The following is a 24,165-nucleotide window of genomic DNA, read 5'->3' on the forward strand; positions in this document are numbered from 1 at the left end:
GAAACCCAAGAAAGCAAGGAACTATGCTTTTGAATAATGCACAAAACAACAGAAGATGGAGCTCTGAAAGTAAGAAACCCTTTCTTGAAAATAGCCTTATTCTAAAAGTTCAGGAAAGCAAATTTCACCTAAAATTGAATAACAGGAAGTATCATGGTCAAATACTATATAAAGTTATTATCAAAATTTAAATAAGATGAAAAATAACATATCTACAGACAATAAGTCAAGCCAGAAAGATGTATCCACAAAATATCTAAAATCTCTAAGCTACAAAAAGTATGGAGGAGCCAGAAACAGTAAGCTGAGCTGAGCTGAGCTGAAGTCGCTCAGTCGTGTCCGACTCTTTGCGACCCCATGGACTGTAGCCCCCCAGGCTCCTCAGTCCATGGGATTTTCTGGGCATGAATACTGGAGTGGGTTGCCATTTCCTTCTCCAGGGGATCTTCCCGACCCAGGGATTGAACCCGGGTCTCCCGCATTGTAGGTAGACGCTTTACCGTCTGAGCTACCAGGGAAGCCCAAAGATGTGGGTAAATAGTAAAGATTTTTTTCATTTTCTGTTGTTGTTGTTCAGTTGCCAAGTCATGTTAGACTCTTTGCAATGATATGGACTGCAACACACCAGGCTTCCCCCGTCCTTCACCATCTCCCAGAGGTTGCTCAAACTCATGTCCATCGAGTGGATGACACCATTCCAACCATTTCATTATCTGTTGTCCCCTTCTCCTCCTGCCTTTTATCTTTCACAGCATCAGGGCCTTTTCCAACGAGTCCACGCTTCACATTATGTGGCCAAAGTATTGGAGCTTCAACTTCACTATCAGTCCTTCCAGTGAATATTCAGGGTTATTTTATCAGGAATATTATTTTATTTATTTATTATTTTATTTATTTATTTATTATTTTATCAGGAAATTCCTGATTTCCTTCAGGATTGACTGGTTTGATCTCCTTGCAGTCCAAGGGAATCTCAAGAGTTTTCTCCAACACCACAGTTTGAAAGCATCAATTTTTTGGCACTCAGCCTTCTTTATGGTCCAACTCTCACACCCGTACATGACTATTGGAAAAACCATAGCTTTGACTATATGGACCTTTGTTGGCAAAGTAATGTCTCTGCTTTTTAATACACTGTGTAGGTTTGTCATAGCTTTTCTTCCAAAGAGCAAGCATCTTTTAATTTCATGGCTGCAGTCACCATCTGCAGAGATTTTGGAGCCCAAGAAAATAAAATCTTTTGCTGTTTCCATTGTTTCCTCACCTATTTGCCGTGAAGTGATGGGACTGGATGCCATGATCTTAGTTTTTTAATGTTGAGTTTTAAAGCCTCTTTCACCTTCATCAAGAGGCTCTTTAATTCTTCTTCACTTTCTGCAATAAGGGTAGTGTCATCTGCATATCTGAGGTTATTGATATTTCTCCCAGAAATCTTGATTCCAGCTTGTGCTTCATCCAGTTTGGCATTTTGCATGATGTACTCTGCATATAAGTTAAATAAGCAGGGTGACAGTATACAACTTTAATGTACTCCTTTCTGAATTTTGAACCAGTCTAACCATTGTTAGACTGGTTTCTCCATGTCCAGTTCTAACTGTTGCTTCTTGACTTGTGTACAGGTTTCTCAGGAGACAGGTAAGATGGTCTCATATTCCTATTTCTTTAAGAATTTTCAACACTTTGTCATGATCCACACAATCAAAGGCTTTAGCATAGTCAATGAAGCAGAAGTAGATGTTTTTCTGGAATTCTCTTGCTTTTTGTATGATCCAACAGATGTTGGCAATTCCATCTGTGGTTCCTCTGCTTTTTCTAAATCCAGCTTGTACATCTGGAAGTTCTCAGTTCATGTACTGTTGATACCTTGCTTGGAGGATTTTGAGCATTACCTTGCTAGCATGTGAAATGAGTGCTACTGTGCAGTAGTTTGAACATTCTTTGGTATTGCCTCTCTTTAGGATTGGAATGAAAACTAACCTTTTCCAGTCCTGTGGCCCCTGCTGACTTTTCCAAATTTGCTGGCATATTAAGTGCAGCACTTTAACAGCATCATCTTTTAGGATTTGAAATAGCAGCTGGAGCTATTTCAAATTCATTTTAAAATATCATTAAAAGGTAATTGATGGCTTGATGTAAAAATATCACTTTTATTATTTTGTATATATTTTATTGTGGAGTTTCTAACGTATGTGGGAGTAAAATGTCTGATAATAAAAGCACGAAAAATAAAACAGGGAAGTCAGGGAGGTGGTGCAGCTAGCCTGGGCTGGCTTGCAAAGGTTGACTGTGTATCTCTTCTCATCTCCGACATTACTTTGATAGTTTGAAATCATCCATGGCAAGAGAATGTGCTCCGTGAAACTGGCAAATGATACCAATCTGGGCCTTTTTTACCTTGAACATCTGGTTGTTAAAAGTTTATCCACACTCCACTGGTGAAGGTAGAGCCACACTATTACAGGATCTTACTGGGTTGGCCAAAAATAAGATGTTACGGAAAGCCTAAATGAACTTTTTGGCCAACCCAATATGTTATTTACAAAGTGATATAAAGTTCTTTGATGCCAGTCTTAAGATAAAGATGTATATTACAAACTTTCAAGAAAATATTTAAAATAAATATCTTTTTATTTAAAAAAACAATAAAATTATTATAGAACAAAGAAATAAAATTATAATAAACCAATATAGAATAATAAACTAATAGAGAAGAAAAGTGGAATACTAAAAATTATTCAATTAATCCAATAGAAGGCAGAAAAGAGGAAATAAGGAACAAAGAACAGTGAGACAGAAAACAAATATCAACAATTATGTTATATACAAATGAACTAAACACTTCATTTAAAAGAAAAAAGAATGTCACACTGAATAAAAAAAAAAGCTATATGTTCTTTATAAGAAGCCCTCCTTAATAGAAAGAAACATGGATTAAAAGTAAAAGAATGTAATACAATAAACCAAGAAAAAACTATCAGAAGAAAGAGTCATATTAATATCCAATTAATAAACTCAAAGAGAAAAAGTGTTACAGGACAACTAGGGACATTTCACAATGGTAACAGAGTCAATTAATCAAGAAAGCCTAACATCCTAAATGGGTATGTATCTAACAAAACCTCCAAATATATAAAGCAGAATCTGATCAAACTGCATGGAGAAATGAGCAAATTCATACTTTTAGTGGAGAGTTTAACCCTTTTCTCTCAGTAGCTAATGCAAAAAGTTGATAGAAAATGAGTCAAGGCAGAGGATTTGAATAATAACTTGAACCAACTTGACCTAACTGCTACTTATAATACTAAGCTACATATTATAGAACTATACCAAGCAATTAAGAATATCTATTAAGAAAAAAAAGTATACCTGGAACATAGAAATAAATTACAAAAGCATATCTGGAAAATTGCCAAATATTTGAAAATTAAAAATAGCTTTTAAATAACCAACAGATCAAAGAAGTAATCTTTGAAAAACTAGAAAAAAATTCACCTCAATGATAATGAAAATAAACATATCAAAATTTAGGGGATGCAGTTAAAGTAGTCCTTGGATGGAAATTTATAATTTTAAGTGCCTGCATTAGAAAAATAAAATGTTCTAAACATTTCTCTAAGCCTGCACCTTAAGAATCTAAGAGAAAAAGGAAAATTAAATGAAAAATAAGTAGAAGGAAGGCTAAGAACAGAAAGTGAGATTAAAAAATAGCAGTGAAAATTTATAAAAAATTCATTTTTGAAAAGTTCAAGAAAATGATAAAGCAATAGGTACATGACTCAAGAAAAAAGAGAGAAAATACAAATTACTAGTAAGAAAAATGAAAAAAGAGATACATCTCATAAATACTAAAAGAATAAGAAAATATTTTGAACAATTTTATGGCAAAAATAGACAATTTAGATAAATTCCTCGAAACACAAACTTTGCCACTGGATATTTTTCACCAGTTCCTTTTTAAATCTAACAGTTTTTTTTTTTTGCTATGTTCATTTATTTATTCACTCATTCATTTATTTGCTTATTTATTTTTGGCTGTGTGACTTGTAAGATCTTAGTTCCCCGATCAGTAAGCAAACCCAGGCCCTTGGCAGTAAAAGGGCAGAGTCCTAACCATTAGAATGCAGGAAATTCTCCTTCAAGTTTTCATTTAAATCCTTAGGCCTGTTTATTACAACTGTTTAAAGTTCATTGTCTGAATACCATCATCTCTGTGGTTTCTAGGTGTGTTTCCATTGGTTGATTTTTTGATGACTCTAGGTCACATTTTGAGCTTCTTTACACAACTTACAATCTTCTCATGCCACATCTAGATATTATGCATGCCATCCTGTTGAGATGTTGTTGTATTCCTTTAGTGAATATTGAAGTTTATTTTAGGGGACAGTCAAGTGACTTGCAGATCTGGTTTATCCTACTAGGGCTAGTATCACTCTCAGTAAGGACAGTTATGGAGCAGGCCTTAATCTACACTGTTTCACCCCAGCTGCCTTCAGTGAAAAGCTTAGGTGTTCAGTGAGGTCTCTTCAGCCTGGTTGGTAGGGCCGTAACTGATTCCTGGTCTTATGGGAGCCCTGGGCATTGTTCAACTTCTAGATCTCTCAGTCATTCTCTGCCTAGCCTGACAGACTTCAGTTTCATTTTACACGCAGGCAGATTCGTATCTGGCCAAGCATTTCAAGCAGATTCCAGTATGTATTTCTTGACGTATGCGTCAAGTTCCAGTCACTCTGGCTTCCCCAACTCCTATCTCTGTTCCTCAACTCAAACGTGATGGGCTGCTGTGGGTTCCTCCTCCATTTGCTGTCATCTGGAAATTTCCTCTAGGCAAAGGCTATGGTCATCACTGTGCTCACCACTTTTCTTTGCCCTCTTTCAAGGATCATATAGTCCTGCACTATTATCGCCCAGTGTTTAAAAACATTTGTGCAACCTATTTTCCCCCAGCTTTTTAGTTGTTTATGGAAAAGGAGCAAATTCTGTACTGGTTACTCTTTCACAGGCAGAGGCAGAGGTCCAAACACAGAACTGTACTCCATAGTATATAACTTGGGTTCCCATACAGTGTTTATTCCACCATAGGCTGGAATCATGGTAATAACAGAAATGGGAAAAATCTCTGATAAGAAACTCACTGAAGTAAATGTAAATCACATTTTCAGGAAATTGACTGAGGAAGGATAGTAGGATTGGATTTTTATAGTAATTTTGATATTTTTCAATTAATCTGATCAGGAGTTTAATTCTACCTGAAATTGTGAATTTTAAATACATGAATATACTTTTAAAATGCACAAACTCATTTTTTCTTCTTTATTTTCATTATGTAAGTCCTTGATACTGCGCATACGCTTTCTTTGCACACTTATGATCACCACTCAGACTCCCTTCAGACAGATTTATTGCTTAAATTCAATTTAACTGAGTTGACTCTTGGGTAAAATAATCAAAGAATAGACAGGGAAGTTGAGTTAGTTTTGTAGAGGTCTTTAAAATACATATAATTTAATAGATACTAAATTCACAAGCACAATTGTAGTATAAAGAAATCATTCTCTTGCCCTCCCCCCAAAAATCTGAGAACATTTCATGAAGTTTTCTGAGAAGACACAACAATTTTTATTCATTCCAACTTTTGCATCAGTTACAGTATATAATTATAATGACAAGTGATATTAACACAGACCCACCAGGCAGACAAGTGAGGATGTAACCCCACTGTATTTTCAGGCTCTGAACATCTCTGTGTTTGCCCAATTTGATCAGTTTTTAATTTCCATGGAATGTGCAGGCATCCAGAAGTTCTGTGAGAGGTAACATAAGAGAAAGATCATCAGGTACTGCCTGTGCTTATTAAACATGATCCTTTTCCTATTTTCTAAAAGTAAATGGTAGATAATAAAGATTTTTTTTAAAATTTCTCTCTCATCGCTCTATCTGACGTCAGTGCTATTCTTTTTTTTTTTTACATTTTTTTTCATTTATTTTTATTAGTTGGACATCAGAGAAATGCAAATCAAAACCACAATGAGGTACCATTACACGCCAGTCAGGATGGCTGCTATCCAAAAGTCTACAAGCAATAAATGCTGGAGAGGGTGTGGAGAAAAGGGAACCCTTTTACACTGTTGGTGGGAATGCAAACTAGTACAGCCGCTATGGAAAACAGTGTGGCGATTTCTTAAAAAACTGGAAATAGAACTGCCATATGGCCCAGCAATCCCACTTCTGGGCAAACACACCAAGGAAATCAGATCTGAAAGAGACACGTGCACCCCAATATTCATCGCAGCACTGTTTATAATAGCCAGGACATGGAAGCAACCTAGATGCCCATCAGCAGACGAATGGATAAGGAAGCTGTGGTACATATACACCATTGAATATTACTCAGCCATTAAAAAGAATTCATTTGAATCAGTTCTAATGAGATGGATGAAACTGGAGCCCATTATACAGAGTGAAGTAAGCCAGAAAGATAAAGACCATTACAGTATACTAACACATATATATGGAATTTAGAAAGTGCTATTCTTAAACATCTGCATTTTCCTCTCCTGCTCTCATCTTTAACACATGATATAATTTAACAAAAATTCAGGCACACTCCCAATAATTTGATTATTCCATGTCTAATTTTATTTCTCCAACTTATTTCTTTTTGAGGCAGCTGTGCCATTTCTATAATACACAAAAATAGAGATGATATACTTAGTGCTATTTCTATATATGTATATATGTAGAAATGGCCTACTTAGTGCTAATACTTTGTTTCTATTAAATTGTATAAAGTATTATCTATACGTTTTACTTAAAATCTTTGTGAATTGGTCCTCTGTGAGTGGTATACATGTGTCATTTCCAACCTTCTCCCTACACTGAAATGCTAACACACATTTTCATTCTAGTAGCCAAAGAAAATGGAAAAGGACATGTAAACAAGTTCAATTTGCAAAAGATCTGTAGTTCTACTGTACCCTCTGTCTCCTTCAAACATTTCAGCCTTTTCAGGTAGTATCTTATACTGTTGCCTAATTGAGTTGCTTTCCTGGTGAGCCTGAATCCTCCTGTGCGGCTAGGAGCAAGCCCTCTGAATCTTTATGCTCCTATTGGTACCAGCCCAGTCTTGGTACAAGGTCATCCTTAAGACAAATATGTTTGCCTTGATGCACATGTTACTACTCCTTTGTGTTTATTCTACTCACCTGAGTGTAAGCAATGCCTCACATTAGCAATAGCCTGAAGATACTCTGGCCCTAAGTATTTTTGGTAAGTTGTTCTGTCCTGAAGGTTAGTCAGACATTCTGTATCATCACTGAAGAGCAGGTCCTTGGCTGGGGATTTAAACATCTGGAACATCATGTATTCAAACCCATTTCTTCCGAAGAGCTCCTGGGTCAGACAGACAGACAGAAAGCGAGTGACCAGCAGCCCGGGCCACGTGTTCTGCATCAGAAGCCCCAAGTCTGCTGGACTGCTCAGCTCCAGTGCCTGGCAACCCTGGCACACAGCAACAGCTTAGGAGGCACTGGAGAAAAATGGCAAAAAGTTCTCTGGGTTCAAAGCCAGGCCCTAGCTTTTCCTATTGTGTGACTTAAGAAAATTCTTGTCTGAGCTCAGTGAACTTCATTTTGTATGTGTGCATGCTCAGTCGTGTCTGACTCTTTGGGACCCCAGGGACTATAGCCCACCAGGCTCCTCTGTCCATGAAATTTTCCAGGCAAGAATAGTAGAGTGGTTTGCCATTTCCTTCTCCAGGGGATCTTCCCAATCCAGGGATCAAAACTTCACCTCTTGCACCACAGATTGTCTCCCACTGCACCAAGGTGGAAACACCTGAACTTCAATTTACTCATTTGTAAATGGAGGTAATTACATTAGATACTGAGATGATATATGCAAAAAGTGAGAGTGTTAGTCACTCACTCACGTCCAACTCTTTGCAACCCCATGGACTCCTCTGTCCATGGAATTCTCCAGGCAAAAACACAGGAGTGGGTAGCCATTCCCTTCTCCAGGGGATCTTCCTGACCCAGGGATCAAACCTGCATCCCCTGCATTGCAACCAGATTCTTTACTATCTGATAAAGAATACAGGGAAGCCCAATGTATGTAAAGCAACTGTTAAACAGAAAGAGCCCCAAGTTCACTGCTCTATTACTATCCCACCAACAACTGGTGGATGTTTTCAACTCTCTGAGTCATCTTTACATGTTTTTCTGTGACCAGATCCCTTCCTACCTTGCATCTTCTGTTCTCTGAACCTGACCCACACACTGATCATTTCCATTGCTTCCTGCCCCCCCCACCACCACTTCCTTTGTCCACTTCCGTTGTAGCAAAGGTGGCAGCTCAGCCTGGATGGAACCATCCCTTCAAAAGCCCAAGTCCAGGAGCCTCCTGTGTTGCCAGCAGCCTCTGGGTCATCACCCTTTAAGCAGGATGTGTCAACAGCCTATGCTAAGATATAGATTACTCATTTGGGGCTCCTCCAGGAATAAGGTACGCTAGGGTAAAAGGCAGACGGGGCTTTGGGTTCCTTAAGATCTTCTGATTCAGGCAGCCACTATTCCCTATGGTCAGCCCTTTTTGGCTGCCTATAGAGGTCATAAGTTATCTGAATGTTGGCTCTTTGACTTTCATGAAGCCCAAAACAGTGCTCAGCCTGCCCAGTTTCAAGAAACACAGTGAGATCCTCTTTTGGTCAGGCAGAGTAACCTCTGTTCCACCTTTCCCACATGTAGCCCTGCCTGGTGGGAAGGGCACCTGGGCTGACTCCCTTATTTCCAGGACAGAACAGCCCAGGAGGTACCATGACTCTGCTCAGTCTCAGGGAGACACTTGAGATGCCCATGTGTCTGGACTCTTCCACTGGGATACCCTAGACAGCCCCAGAGCAAGAAGTGAGCACAGCCACCAGCCTCCCACTTTCATCAGAGGCAGGCTCCATTGCCCAGGGAGAAAGAGTGTGCAACTGGGCTGGGGCGTGTCTGTGCAGCTCTGCAAGTGAGCTGAGCATTCATGTGGGGGATGAGGACTGAATTCCCACACCTGTTGGTTGAAGAGCATTCTGCGAACAAAATCTGCTTTATCTTTCCTTGAGACCACAGCATGACTTGGGACTGTGGCCAGGTGGCAGCTCTGAGCCTCAGTCACAGGCTTCCTGGAGCCATCGAGGCACAGCAGCTGGAAGTCCTCGTGTTTTAGATTCTTCGCCCAGGCTTCAGGGTTCTTTCCTGGAGAGAGAGGAGGTGGAGAGGTCATAGCTAATCGCTTCAGTCAAGGCACCCTCACTGGGGGGTGTGACTGACCGCCAGTGCCTAGGAGAACCACAAAGGCACAAACAAAACAATAAAGCCTTTACCATAAAACAGAAGAGAAACATTCATAAACTCATAAATTCATTTGTCCGTCCTGTTAAAGGCAAAGATTTCCTCAACAGGCCTGAAAAGTGCTAGTCAAAAAAGAGAAAATCGACTGATTAAACTATATGAAAATGAATATTAATCAAAAGACATTATTAAGAAAGCAGGGAATTCCCTGGTGGTTCAGTGGTTAGGACTCTAGGCTTCCACTGCTGGGCCCAGGTTCAACTCCTGGTGGGGAACTAAGATCCTACAAGCCTCACAGCATGGCCAAAAAAAAAAGTGAAAGGCAAGTAATTTCAAAGAGGGACAAGCTATGTGCATTACATACAGCTGACAAAATCTTGTGTCCAGAAAATACAAAGAATGCCTAAAAATCAAGATAGCCAGATGTGCTTCTATGGACTGTGGCCTTTCTGTGTTTGTTGGTTGGGTTCAAGGTCAATGTGATAACCAACCCTGTCCAGTCTGAGCAGAGATGAAGAATTTTTTCATTCCCTAAATAAAGAACGCTAGGACCAATGTGACTGCCTGGGGAGTGATTTCCCAGGAAGGACTCTGAGTTTTCCTGAGGGAGGAAAGGACAGTGCAGGTGCATACCGTCAGTGTTCTGCAGGACTGTGGGGTGCTTCACAAAGGCCACGTCTCCCTCCTCAACCAGACACCTGCACAGAGAAGGTCAGGTCAGCAAAGGGGACCCACAGAGGTGGGAGAGAGCAGCTCCAAGACGGAATCCCTGGGAGCTCCCCGCCCTCGCCCAGGCAACTGGGCCCATCTACTGGGCCCGCTTACTCCACACACACTGCTGTAGTGTCTGCTGTCCCTGGCAACTTCAGAAGAAATGTCATAGAAAAAGAAATCTGCTTATTTAGATTCCACTGTAGATACCCACTTCTTGCTTCCTTAAACAGTGATTGGCTTCTTCATGGGAGACGCTTGTGTTCTATTAACAGGGCTATTCAAAGATAATTCTCTGGCTGGATCAAAACTCACATCAGAGATTAAAATCAGCGTGGAAGATGTGATTCTGAAGGAGCCTTGTCACACCTTATGTGTCTGCGCAGCCTTAACAAAAGTTAATGTGTATGTATCACAAGATATTTTTCATGCTTAATCTCCTGAAAAATGTTTCTCAGTGTTCAAGGTGCATGCTTTGGGAGAAACGTTGAGCACATTAAAGATCAGTTTTGTAACAGTCAGTTAGAAATTGATATTATTAATTTTTAGGAACACCTCTCCAGTTTTCTCTGTCCCATCATCAGGCCCCTCTATCCTTCACTAGAATCAGTTACTCCCATCAATTTTCATAAGCAATCTTGTCCTATTTCTTTGTCTTAACAACCTCCCCCCAATAATCCCAGTCCTGAATGAGCCCAATCGTCTGTCTCAGGTGTGTCTGCACCTTAGCAGTGAGGTAGACGAGAGCTCCCTGATCCTTAACTTCACGCGGGCATTCTGGCATCCCTTCTCTACTCTAGACCTGTGACTCTCCAAGGGTGGGCTGGGCCAGCAGCATCAGCAACCTGGGAACGGGTTAGAAATGCACATTCTTGGGCCCTGGACCCACTGGCTCAGGAACTCTGGAATGGGGTTCAGCCCTCTGGGTTTGAATAAATCCACTTGAGTGTGCTCAAGTGAGTATGAGAGAACACTGCCTGAGACAGTAGCCCCACGACTCTTTTTGATGCCATGACTGCAGCCCACCAGGCTCCTCTGTCCAGGGGGATCCTCCAGGCAAGAATACTAGAGTGTATTCTCCAGTATACTGGAGCCCTCCTCTAGGGGATCTTCCCAACCGAGGGATCAAACCCGTTTCCCACATTGCAGGCTGATTCTTTACAGTCTGAGCCACCAGGTAAGCCACTCTACAGAGCAGGGACCCCAAAATGTTCTCCCACTTCCTGTAAACCTCTGTCTCTCCATACACCCCTCCACAACACTTAGACTCTGTCATGCACTCGGGCTTCGCAGAAGAAATAGAGAGATCATCATGCGGGCTTCCTTTCAGCATCCTTCTGTCAAATCTGGCAGCCCAAGACTCTAGCACTCTCCTGCCCTCCAGGGACAAAGGAGGAGGGAAGGCCTCCCTCCAGCTAAGTCTCCTCCCCAGGGTCTCTGCACCCCACCTCGACCCACACCCAGGCACTTTCCACGGCAGTCATACTCTTTCCCCTCTACCACCCTCTTCACTGGGCTCTTTCCATCAGCACTTATGCTTCTTTTAAAAAATAAACAAACGCTAAGCCTTGCCTTGACCCTACACTGCCCTTAGCAATGGGCCTCTCCCCTAAAGTCATGCAAACACCCAAGAGCATCATAGCACTTATCATCAGCATTCCTGCAAATGAGTCCCTGACCCTTGCCAGTCATCTTTGGGGACTGACTCACTATTGAATCTGCTCCCGCCTGGGTCACCAGATCCAGTTCCTTGTACTTGTTTTATTTGGTGCCCCAAGTCCATCCTTTCTCCAATGATCTTAATTGTCATCTTTGTTTTAGACTAAACATAATATGTCTATGTATCTGCTTTGGAAGTCTTTTCCACTGATTTGTCAGTCATCACATAAACCAGCCTGTACTGATCACGGTATTAAGTAGCACTGTAATGTGATTTTTATATCTGAGAACACAAAATTCCCTTTGTGTAACATTGTTTTTTAATTCTTGGCTCTTATTTGGTCTACCAAGGGTTAATATTTTTTGAGTTCTGATTAGGCCTCCCCATCCCCTTCAATCCACCTGGTCATACTGGAGGCAGCTAGGACTTTACAACACAACTTCAGGGCATGAGTTGTGTGAGCAGGAAGATTTCCCCTGAACTGGGCTGACAATCACCCTCACTGCTGTGCTGAAGCTAGACTGTGGTGGGGGAGGGGGATAGGACAGACACATGGATTTCTGTTAGGGGTTATAATCCGGGGAGAGACAATGGTGGTTTAGATCAAGGTGGTATCAGCAGAGATGGGTGATGAGGTCAGTTCTCGTTACCCTTTGCAGGTAGAGCTAACATAATATGATGATATGGGGTCTCAGAGAAAGAGAGTAGATACGGTTAATACACATCAAGACTTTGATTTTTTTCCAAAAGGAAAAACAGAGTTTCCTTTAACTGAGATGGGGACGACTGCAGGAGGTACTGGCTTGGGTGGGAGCATGTGAAATTCCAAAAGCTCAGTTTGGGACATTTAAACTTGACCTGGTGATTAGACATCCAAGTGGACATGCCCAGTAAGCAGTTAGATGTATGAGTTTGGAGTTTCATCTGGTGTTTTGAAGAGCTGTCTGAAGAGGAACGTAAATTTGGGAATTGTCAACATACAGAACTAGATGGAGAATGAGAAGTGGGAGTCAGAGGATGAGACGGCTGGATGGCATCATCGATGCAAGGAACATGAACTTGGGCAAACTCCAGGAGATGGTGAGGAACAGAGGGGGCTGGTGTGCTGTAGTCCATGGGGTTGCAAAGAGTTGGACATGACTGGGCGACTGAACAAAAAGAACTAGATAAAACCACTAAAGTCTGGGCACTAAGAGACAAGACCAAGGCTGGAGCCCTGGGGCTCGCCAATATGTAGAGGTCAGGGAATGAAGCAGAACCAGCAAAGGGGCTGAGATGCAGTAACAGGAGAAGAAGGAGGGAATCCAGGAAAGCGTGGTGTCCAGAAGCCAGAGAAGAATAATGTACCCAAGAGGAGGAAGAGATGGGTGGTGCCAATGATCTGGGCTTTGGATTTACTTGCAACACAGAGGTCCCTGGTGATTTAAAAGGATGATTTCAGAACTTCCCTGGGGTCCACAGGCTAAGACTCCTTGTTCCCAATGCTGGGGCCCAGGTTTGCTCCCTGATTAGGGAACTAGATCCCACATGCCAGAACCAAGGGGTCACATGCTGCATCTAAGGATCCCACGTGCCACAACGAAGACCCCATGCAGCCAATAAATAAATATATTTTTTAAAAGTGTAGTTTCAGCTGTGTGGTGGATGGTGGTGGATGGGGGTCAATGTGGGGGCAGGCGGTAGGTGTGGTGGGAATAATCTTCCCATGTACCAACAATGAGGAAGAATGTCTTCTGTAGATAATTTAAATGCAATAATGAAAACCAACTTCACTGGTTGGGGAGGGAGAGGTGAACAGTTTCTTAAACTAGGTTTGGGGGAGACTGAAAGGAGAGAAACTGAACTGAGCAAGGACATTAGAATAACCTCCTTCAAGGACTTAAGTCAAGGACTTCTGTTGTAAAGAAGAAACAGGAGGTTTCTACAGAGGACAATGAGATCAAGAGAAGTTTGTCTTATTTCTTTATGTTTAGGATGAGAAAGAAGCAGCATGTCTGCGTGCTGCTGGAAGTAATTCTGTGGAGAATACGATGTGATGACACAGGAGGAAGAGGAGAGGCGTGCTGGGGCAATGCTCTTCAACAGGCTGCAGGGAGGTGATGCCAGGACAGGATCGGGGTCAGCAGGAGCCGGCCTGCTCATCCCCCAGAGGAGTGGCAGCATACCCACCGGCACGGAGGTTAGCACATGCCCAGATATGGCAGTGGTACACTGGCGTTTCTATCTGGATGACCTCAGTTTTCTCAGGTGAAGGAGGAAACAAAAGTGGGATAGATGGAGGAAGAAACGTTGGATGACTGAGGAGAGGAAAGAGCATGGAATGGTCTTGTAAGAGAGAGGGATGGTAACGGACTAGAGATGGTCTGGCTCATGAGAACTGGGTTCTCATTACTTTACACGGAGGCCAGTCAGTTTGGAGGACCCCGCACCAAAGGGGAATGTTGGACCCAACCCAGGTCGCAGTTCAGCCAGGAGTAGGCAACAGGCATTTGAGGATGTGCACAGGGGAATAATTATCACGGTTAGCAGTGTCTGCTGTGGACTGGAAAGGGAAAAGTTTATAGCGGGGGTGAGAACAGGATCAATGGATCTCAGGTCAGTAGGAATGCTGGAGTCAGGAAGCTGGAAGCACAGCCAAAGTAGGCAGGAGGTGGTGGGGAGAATGAGATGCCTAGATCTAAGACTGTTCTTTGCATCCCCATCTTCATGATGGAACTTCCATGGTTCTGGACAGAACTCTAGGTCTCTGTGATGCTATCGTAATCATACCAAAATGGGGCCATGGACCCTAACACTGATGCACATCCCAATGGAAAGAAAAGTTCAAATATTTTACCCTGTTTAATGTTCATCATATATTTATGTAGTAGGATCTGTGAAACTATGTAATTTATGTATGGTTTATGAAAGTGACAAAACTTTGGAGAGGGTGGGACAAAGTAATCTGGCCATGTGATGACTAGAAGCCTTCTTTATAGAGGCTCCCACTTTCTCCACACAACCCCAACTCCATAGCACCCTCGAGTGCCCTCCACACTTAGAATTAACTCTATCTCCTGAGCCAGATCTCCAAGGGCAAAACAGCCAATGGCAGCAACCCCAGCCTCCCCTCACCTGGATCCACCTCTACTCTGGGGCCTTTTCTGGCCTCAAACACAGCATGATTTGTCTAGCCTTGCCTTTGTCCTTGCTGTTCCTTCTTCCTGGATTATTCTTCTCCAGATTTTCTCCTGATTCCCTTTCAATACTTAACTGTCAATATTTAACAGCCCTTCCATGATGCTGAGGCCTTCCCTGACCCCTTTTTCCAAGATTATCCCTGAGTCACTGCCATATCACACCCCTCGGTCCCACAACCTCATACACACACCCTATGGCACGTAGCACAGTCAGGAAGTGATCGTCCTTTATATGTTGTCTTACTCCCCCCATGAGACACAGGGGCCATATGTCTTGCTGCTGCTCTAACCCACCTACCTAGAACAGCACCTGCACATACTACGTGCTCAATAAATATTTATTGAATGAATGGAGGAGCCCAGGAATATGTGTTTTTAAATGTACTCATCAAACAGGTGTAAAATGCACATATCCAGTGTCCTTCCTTTGACCTCAAACTGGGCTCTGGAAGATCCTTTGACTTGTCCACAGTCACAGAGAAGGAAGGATAGAAAGCAGAGGCAGGGCTATGACCTGTGTTATCATTCTTGCCCCTCCCCAGGTGCCCTGAGTCCCCCAGCTCTGCCCAAGAGTGCTCCAGGAAGGGGCCAGACCTGAGTCCTCAGGGCCCCTGGGAATCTGCAGTTCCTGTTCTCCAGTCCTGGCCCCTCCTAAATGTAGCACTCAGATGGTGGGGTGCTGAGAAAGGAGAAAGGACAAGAGATTCAATGGGCAAAGCGAAAGGCAGTGGGCAGATGCTACTTGCCTGAGCGCCCCACTGGAGCCGTAGTACTGCTCGTGGCTGTTGGGAGCACACATGTGGGCTGGCTTAAAGCTGCCTCTGCACAGAGCACAGAGGCTGGACTCCGGATCAGACCCAGGGGCACAGCTTTGACTGAAGAATTCATCTGCATAGGAGGACACCAGAGGTTAGCTTTCCCTGCCTGTGTTGGCAAGAAAGCCTCAGATATTGTCCCTAAAATTGCCTAAGTGACATAAAGACACATTCAAGTGTTTAGTACCATCTGATTAGAAATAAGAACCTATGGAATAGAAAGAGAAAAAAGGTTGCAGCTGAAGCAAAGTAAAGGGGACCTGACTAAAGCTGGGACAAGGGTCTGTGAGCTCAATGAAGCCCTGGCACAGGGCAGCAGGGGGAGGGATGGACACGGATTTAACTCCAGGAGAGTGGACAAAAGTGCAAGTTTTGGTTGGTTGACCCTGTCCTGCATGCTTTCCAATCTCTACTGCACTTGTCCATCTTTACAAGGTCTGCAGTTATGACTCAAAAGACAGGAAGGAGCCCAAGAGGCCCAAATGCCCAGCCCTGTGCTGAGCCCCTGGGCACCACTATGAGGAAACCACAGAAGTCCTGCCCTCCTGGAGCCCGAGTTCATGGGGTGACAGTCACAACTCAAGTAACTACACCATGAATTAGCATTTCCCCATAATTGTATTTCCCCATCATGCTCTGGGAAAAAGAATATGGCTCCACAGCTACAAATAAAGGAACCTGGTACAGACCTAGGAGTCAGGCAGAGGTCTCAAGTGGAGAGTTGAAGAATGAATAGGGGTTACCCTAGTGAAGGGCAAAGGATGCACTTTCCAGACAGGGAGCAGCATCTTCAAAGGCTGAGACAAGGGTTGGGGAGGGGGGCAAACAGCACAGAGAGCTTAATGGAGGCCCACTGGGCCTGAGCCACTCAGTGATCCAGTGAGTGGGAAGGGTCAGGGTCCAGACCACATGTGATGGTCTACATCTTTGTGTACATTTTGTTTTTTATTTGTAAAGAATTGGGGAGTCTCTGACAGGCTAGATAATGTTGGGCCAAGGGTCTAGCAGCGTGAGTCAAGACAGATGTGGGGTGTAGGCAGCAGGCTCCTGCTGGAGTCCAGGGGACATGAGGGCAGCTTTGAGTCACATGAAGCAGAGGGAGGAGCTAGGTGGAGGGAGGACAGCTGAAATCTCATGCTGGACGGGTATGTGGAGATGATGGCAGGTTGGTTTCCAGCTGGAGCCAGTGCACAGACTGGGAACCTCCAGCAAGCTGGGTGGCTCTGGGGCAGGACAAGGCTTGGTAGAGAGCATGCATTCTATTTTGTACAGGTTAAATTTAATGCACTTTTGAAATACAAGATTAGATAATGTCAAACAAGCAGTTCAATATATGCAGGTTTGGAGATCAGAGAGAAATCCGCGCTAGGGGCAAAACCTGACATTGTCAGCATATTGACACAATAACAGTGACAACAGCAAACATTGATCTAGTGCTTGCTCTGAGCCTAGCTTTGCACATATAATATTGGTTTAGATGGTCATCTAGGCTGTAGGCATAGATGTGAGTGCTTGGAGGTTGAGTTTAAAGTGGGGGAAAAAGTTGCTTTAAGCAACTCAAACATTTATTAACCAGGTTGGGAAAGAGGGACTTTGTAGGGGTAAGAGAAAAAAGAAGCTAGTATGTTTTCACAAAAGCCAGGAGACTGTGGTTTAAGATGACTCAAAGAAGGAAAGGTCATGGAGGAACAGACTGGAGCTCATCCTTCCAACTGAGCAACACGGAGGTCCTGGTAGCCTTGACCAGAGTTCTCCCTGTGGAATGAGGCAGGGGAGTCACCCACAGCAGGGGGTGCAGGGGTGAATGGCTCAGACCATGATTTTAAGAGGTCTAGCCATAAAGGCAGAAGGAGAAGGTTAGGAGCTAGAGGGGATGGTAGGGAGAGGGAGGATTTTTAAAGATGAAAGATGTTGGTTGCATTTACAGGTTGATACTGGGTGCATTTACAGGTTGAGAGAAATTGTTGCATATACCAGAGGAAGAAATGGAAACCGAGGGTGCAGCTCTGGGGAGGGGGTCAAGGCAGGGACCAACAGCCAATTGGGTAGGAGGACTGGCTGAACAGATGCAGCCAGCAGGAGCCCTGGGCTTTGTTGGTGGGGTATTGATGGGAACCATCCTCTTGGCTTCAGGTGTCTCTTGCAGAAGCAGACAAGATCATCTGCTCAGAAAGGGTGGTAGACAGGTGAGAGTGGGATGGAGGTGTATGGACAACTAGGACATTAGGGTAATTACTGGGAAGTGTGGGGAGTGGAGCAGAGGAACAGTGGGGGTGCTTGTGAGCCTACAGTGGGGAGGGGGGGGGGCGGTATGGGTGATGCTGAGGCCAGTGGCTGGAACATCTGCATGGAATGAGTTGCTAAGCCCTGTGACATTCTCCACCTGTGTTCAGCTGCTCAGGTGCAGAGTGCCAACAGAGTGGGCGATGCGGTTCCTGCAGGGCTGGGACTTGTCATATGGCTAGGGAAAGCTCCTGGAGGAGCAGGAGCCTTTTAGGTATTGGCCAGAGTCTTGCTGAAATGACTAATATAGAAATGTAAGAGAGGTGAAGGGTGAAAGTGAAAGCTAAAGCACTCAAAGGGTGAAGCTGAACCATACTGGTGTAATATGTTCAATTAAGAAAGTAAGTTCAGGTCTCTCGTCCACACTCTGTGTATGTGTGTATCTCCCCAAATAAACCTGTTTTAAACTTAAAAAGGAGAGCAAGTTTAAATGGGAAAACAACACATGCACACTACCACACACATTATGCATGCACACTTACACCCACTTTACACTCCACTCTTGTTTTGCCAACTGGCCTCTTCCATGAGCCAGACGAAAGACATAAAGAGTAATGTGTTTCCCTGAGATCTGCTCTTTGAGCCAAACCACTTCTGCAGAAGCAAGAGAGGAGGAGAAAGGGGGGTCCTGCTAAGGAGATTTGAAGCTTGTCCACGTGTATATCCAGGCCCTGTCCACCACCTACTTATACCATTCATTGAACTGAATTTCTCCCCTACATAGGCACAGGCCCATAGGCACACCGCCACTCAGAACACACTTACCAAATTTACATGACCCAGTTTGATTGTATATGAAACCCATGGGGATGTTCCAACCAGCAGAAGTGCCAACTGCAGTGTGGCAGGACTTCTTGCCTCGCAGAGAGTTCCAGGTTAGGTTGGCATCTGACTTCTTGACCACTGCCACGACGTAATAACCTTGCAACAGATACCAAGATGCAATTTGAGTACCTCCAGGTCTGCCCTAAAATTTACTCCAGAGCCACTGCAGCTAACCTTCACCTGTCAGTCTCTCAGGGAGGGAGAACTGTGTGAAGCCACCTGTTTGAGTATTTCTGTTGAGTAGAAGTCCAAAAGAAAGTGCTTTAATGACTTCCTTTTTAAAGTTAAGTCTCTGATTTTCTAGATTTATAGTAATACCATTTACTAATGATGACAATTTAATCTTTTCCTTTCCTCAATTTTTTAAAAAAACACTCTTTTTCTTCTCTTACTGAATTCACTCACAAAATAATGCCAAATATATTTGGTGAGCATGAGCATTCTTGTCTTGTTCCTGATTTTATAGGAACACCACTGATATTTGATGTAGTCTATCACAGTATTGTGTAACAGAATTGTGCTTGTTAAGTAAGGCCTAAACTGCAAGGCTGAATTTAGAGACTGAAATCATGGGTAATGTGGTTCACCACCACCACTCCCACCCCCTCCCAACACACATACACACATCTTTTCTTGCTGTGTGGTTCAGATGTCTATATATTCAAGCCTAGAAAAGTTGGAAGTTAACATGGCAGTGGAAGACCTCCCTCACCAGTTACTAAACTACCTCAGACAAGTCACTCAGTATCTAGGATCCTAAATCTCTCGTAAATGAAATGATAAGAGTAATACCCATTTAGGTACTAATACCTATTGAAGGGGATGAAATGTGCTAATATGATCATACTGTACATTAGGAATGGGAAGGGGAGGTCACATGGATAGGTTTCTGGCTATGTAGCTAGCAGCAGAAGTAGTACTAGAGCCACTTTCTTGGTGAAGCAGATTCTCCTGCCTACCAGACTGGGTTCTATATACCATTCCAGCAGCCAAACACTGTTAAAGTAACTTTCTTTGAGCTGTAACAATTTCAACAAAATGGCATTCACTATTGTCATCTGAGGGGTGTGTGTGTGTGTGTGTGTGCGCATGCGTGTGTGTGTGTGTGTGTGTGTGTGTGTGTGTGTGGCTTTGGGATTAACTCCTCTCCATCTCTAGTCCAATCTGACCTTCTCTGTCACCCTGAACTGTCTTCCAAGCATCCTCACTGACCCACATTTGTATATCACTGCAGTTCTTGGAAATTTCAATCACCCGTAAAGCAATTACAATTCTTTAGGACTTCATGTATTTTATAATCAGAATGACTATATGCTGGCCCTTGGGGTTGGGGATACAGACCCAATTCAGAGAAGACTGTTAGCCAGGAAAGCAGGGAGGAAAGAGGAACACTATATCCCAGATTTTGCTCCCTTCAAAGGGGAGAAGCTGTGGGGTGAGTGACTTTGCACCCCTGAGGCCTCTGTGGTGATGGGTGGTGCAGGGACTCTGTGACCCCACTCTTGCGCTGTGATGCTTCAAGCCCCCACACCTCCCCTAGCTCTCCTATCTCATAAGAAATTCCAAACCCAAGTAAGCACTTGTTTTCATCTCAAGACCCCTTATCACAATAGTTTTCAAAGTTTAATGCATATCAGAATCATTCTGAGGGCTTGCTAAAACATAGAGAGAAGCAGCCACATCCTGGAGCTCAGCAGACCTGTGGTTGGACACAAGAAAGTTCATTTCTAATAAGTTCTCAGGTGATGATGGGGTTACTGGCCCAGACACCACATGACATACACAACCACTGCTCTAGTCAATGCCCTAGATTACCCAGGGCACCTCAGAAACAGATAAAGACCATTTCTGCCCATGAGATGACACAGATGGCAAAACTTGTCACCTGGCCTCCTATTCTGAAGAGGAGGTTGACTCCCCTGCTATTCAAAGCCAGTCACTAAAAGCTAAGGGTTAATTTCCTTTCCCTCCTCCTCTTCTTCATTAGAAGCATCTATGACTCGCCTCTTCCTCCTCTGAGGCCTCCACTGGGCCCCAGAAACGTCAGGAATGGGCTCCTGTCCCTTGCAGAGATGGGTAGCAGCCTGTAACAGGGAGCATGGCGGTGGGTCAGGAAGGGCAGTGGGTTTCCCATCACGGTGCCTCTGAACAAGCCCAGGTGCGGCCACTTGCTGGCTGCGTGGCCCTGGGCCAGTCACACAGTCCCTGAGCCTCACTTTCCCATCTATGTGATGCACACAGACACACCCACATTCTAGAGGACGCCTGAGCAGGAGCAGAGCAAGCAGGAGCCCTCTGCCCACTGTCACATGCTCTACAAACAGATATTATTACACAGCTCCCAACAGATTTGCTCCTTCACAGTGAACTGTGGCAGGGTCATCTCTCTCTCTCTCTCTTTTTTTTAAACAAGTGTTGGTTTATTCCTAAGGCTTTCCTCACCCCCTCTCCCCCACAATAGGCCTTTACCTTTGAGCCCTAGTGTTACTGATTCTGACTTACCTTTCATGGGTGTGTTCACACACTTAGACCCAAGCTGCTCTTTGCCATCTTGAGACACTAAAAACAATTGAGGTACAGGTCATTAAACTCTCACATTACTCAAGTCATGATTTTCTCACTCTAAACAGTCAAGAATAAAATGAGGAGAAACACTGACCAAGCAGTTTGTAATTGGTCATCAACAAGCTGAGATCCTGCCATCCTATTTCACCTCCTCTCCCCTGACCTTTGCTATTTGAAATTAGCCTCCATCCCAGAATTAGCTCAACACTTGGGGAGCTACAGAGAAAGAAAATGAAATGCTCATTGAAGGGGGTGAGGGGGAAGCAGAAGCCATATAAACCTTCACAGAGGTTTTTCACTTTGCTATGTGATTCTAGGCATCCTGACATTCTTCCCTTCAGAGCTCTGGGATGTGCAGGCAGTCATTACAGTCTTGCTAAGTTGTAAGGGAAGGATCCAGCCCATGGTTCAGAAAGACTGGCTGCAGTCTGCATTCTACCCTTGATACCTCATTCAACCTCCCCAAGCCTCAGTTATTATGGAAATACCACTATTTACTTCACAGAGTTGTCTTGTTTTGAAGGATAAAGTATGGTTTCTCACTGCCTAGCAGCTTAGGGGTTTAACAAATGAACCAGCTTTATTTTTCCTGGTAGATGGATCCCCACCAAGACCATGACCTTGTAGCCCCAATCCTCAATGTTCTAACCACTAGAAGAGTGGATTAGTAAACTTGGCAAAAGGATCTAGGCACCTGTGGCTCTTTCTTCGTTGAAGAGAATGGGGAGAGGATGGTTTTGACCTCCTTATCTGTGACAAAACATGTTTTCCTCTGTACTAAGCCATGGAGCCAGTCAGCCAGAACTGTCCACCTGAACTGGTGGGCGACTCTAACTCAAGGGCAATTAAACGAGCCCTGTGGCCAGTTCTGTGCCATGGTCTCCAATATGACTCTTCCAGCAATAAAGGTGTTATTTTGATTTCTCTCCAAGTTCCACATATATCTTAGCTGGTTCTGACTCTGGGAAAATAGATGTTATCTACTAGTACTCTATGCTCCAAAAACAGCTATTGCTATCTCAACACTGAACTAAATTATTCTTCACCTTCCTATGTCCATAGGCCAGAGGGAAGAAAGCACAGGGACCTCCCCTCCACTTACAGTAGTTCTCTGCCAGGACAGGCACCAGACCACACTTGCCCGCTGTGTAGATGAAGCCTCCATCCAAGCTCATGGCGTCAGCCTCTCCTTTCTGAAGTTAAGAAATAAAACAGTAGCACAACAGTGAGGTTGTTATCCTGTCTCACCCTCAGAGGTTTCCATCTTATTGGCTTCACGTTATGTGTCTTTGTGATAAACCACATGGCATATGACCCAAAGCTTCTGCCACATAAACACAGGGTTTAGAAAACGAGACATGCCTGTGGTCCCAACCCAGATCATGCTCCCTAGACATCTCTGTGCCCTCCATGAGACCCCATTCTTAGTATGGGACATGCTGTCACTACATTTTCTTTGTGACCATTGTCACTCACTCAACAATCCACGTGGTCAGACTTCAGGTATTTAATCTCTTTCTACGGGAGATGTTTTCTTCCATAAGGCAGAGTTCAATTCTGTTTCTATAATCCCATTAGCACTCTAGTCTAGTTGATAATTTATTAATAATTAACTTATCATTTTAATCAATGAACTTTTCCAACAACAAAGTCAAAAATGCATACTTATATTTATAGTGCTATAGACCTATCTATATTTATAGATAAGGTCATGAAGAAAAAAACATACAGACACAGGAATACTCTTTGCTGTTCCCCTGCTAACTGCTCTTCTAGAAATCTATCTTAAAACAGTAGTTAACTACAAAAGCAAAAGCTTACCTTACCATGTGCTGGGCCCTTTCTAAACACTATTTCCTCATGTACTCCCTCATAGAACCCAGTGGGGGGGGTACTATAATTCTCCCCCTTTTATACATTTTTTAACTGAAGCAGAGAGAAGCTAAGTAGTTTATCCAATAGATGATTGGATAAGATTTAAACGAAGATTCAAGCTCAGGCGGTTTAATTTTCTTAGCCTCTGCTCATAACCACGAAGGAATGTGTCAGCCTCTGGAACTGACTGTTCCAAAGGACACATCCCTAAATACTTTCTATGTACATTTTTTTCATCCATCAAATGAGTGAAAAAAATCTCTTTCATGGGCTTATCATGAGGATTAAATGAGTTAATACAAGTTAAGAGTTCATACACATGCATGGCACACAGTAAGTAACTCCAGATATATTCACCATCATTAATGTTAAAGAGATACTCAAAAATATTGATGGGCATAGAACAAAAATATCCAATCACATATTATCTATAATAGACAAGGATTCAGAAATAATTCAAATATAGACAATTAGAAACTGGTTAAATAAATTGAGGCATAAATATTTGGTGATCTATTATGCAGCCATTAAAAACATTTAAAATGAGTATTTCATTACCTAAGAAAGTGTGCCAATTGTGCTCAAGAATTGAAATAATAACTGTTAAAATTTATTGACTGCTTATTACACACTAGGCAATGTTACAAACACTCAAATTCATTTAATCCTTATAACTGACAAATTCGGAGACTATATAAATTGCAAGACCTTAGTATTATGGGTTAGTCCCAGAGAGGTTTACCACAATTATGATCTTTTGAAGAAAAACTGTAGTGTTTCCTAAGTTTGTCAATTTTTCCATCTTTTATTGATTATTTTTTTTCTAATCTCCAAAATTAAAATGGACAGTTATTAACAACATAACACCATCACTCAAAAATTATAATAAGTTTTGAGTTATGAAGTTGTAAATGATATTATTT

The 24,165-nt window shown here is 43.0% G+C and overlaps 1 protein-coding gene across 2 annotated transcripts in view; it reads right to left on the reverse strand.

The window, feature by feature from the left end:
• Window positions 1-5,592: 5,592 nt before the first annotated feature.
• The window catches only part of LOC110138661 (inhibitor of carbonic anhydrase), a 47,465-nt gene continuing 28,892 nt past the window's right edge, over window positions 5,593-24,165 (reverse strand). For both annotated transcript variants that reach the window (XM_070466728.1, XM_070466727.1), the window contains exons 10-17: window positions 22,470-22,560; window positions 21,305-21,361; window positions 18,743-18,898; window positions 15,626-15,767; window positions 9,963-10,027; window positions 9,049-9,233; window positions 7,203-7,389; window positions 5,593-5,801 (exon numbers count right to left, since the gene is read on the reverse strand). In XM_070466728.1, coding sequence (XP_070322829.1) covers window positions 5,767-5,801; window positions 7,203-7,389; window positions 9,049-9,233; window positions 9,963-10,027; window positions 15,626-15,767; window positions 18,743-18,898; window positions 21,305-21,361; window positions 22,470-22,560 — 918 coding nt within the window. In that variant the 3' untranslated portion in view covers window positions 5,593-5,766. The remainder of the gene's footprint in view (window positions 5,802-7,202; window positions 7,390-9,048; window positions 9,234-9,962; window positions 10,028-15,625; window positions 15,768-18,742; window positions 18,899-21,304; window positions 21,362-22,469; window positions 22,561-24,165) is intronic.

The sequence above is a fragment of the Odocoileus virginianus genome, chromosome 4, assembly GCF_023699985.2.
Source record: "Odocoileus virginianus isolate 20LAN1187 ecotype Illinois chromosome 4, Ovbor_1.2, whole genome shotgun sequence".
NCBI lineage: Eukaryota > Metazoa > Chordata > Mammalia > Artiodactyla > Cervidae > Odocoileus > Odocoileus virginianus.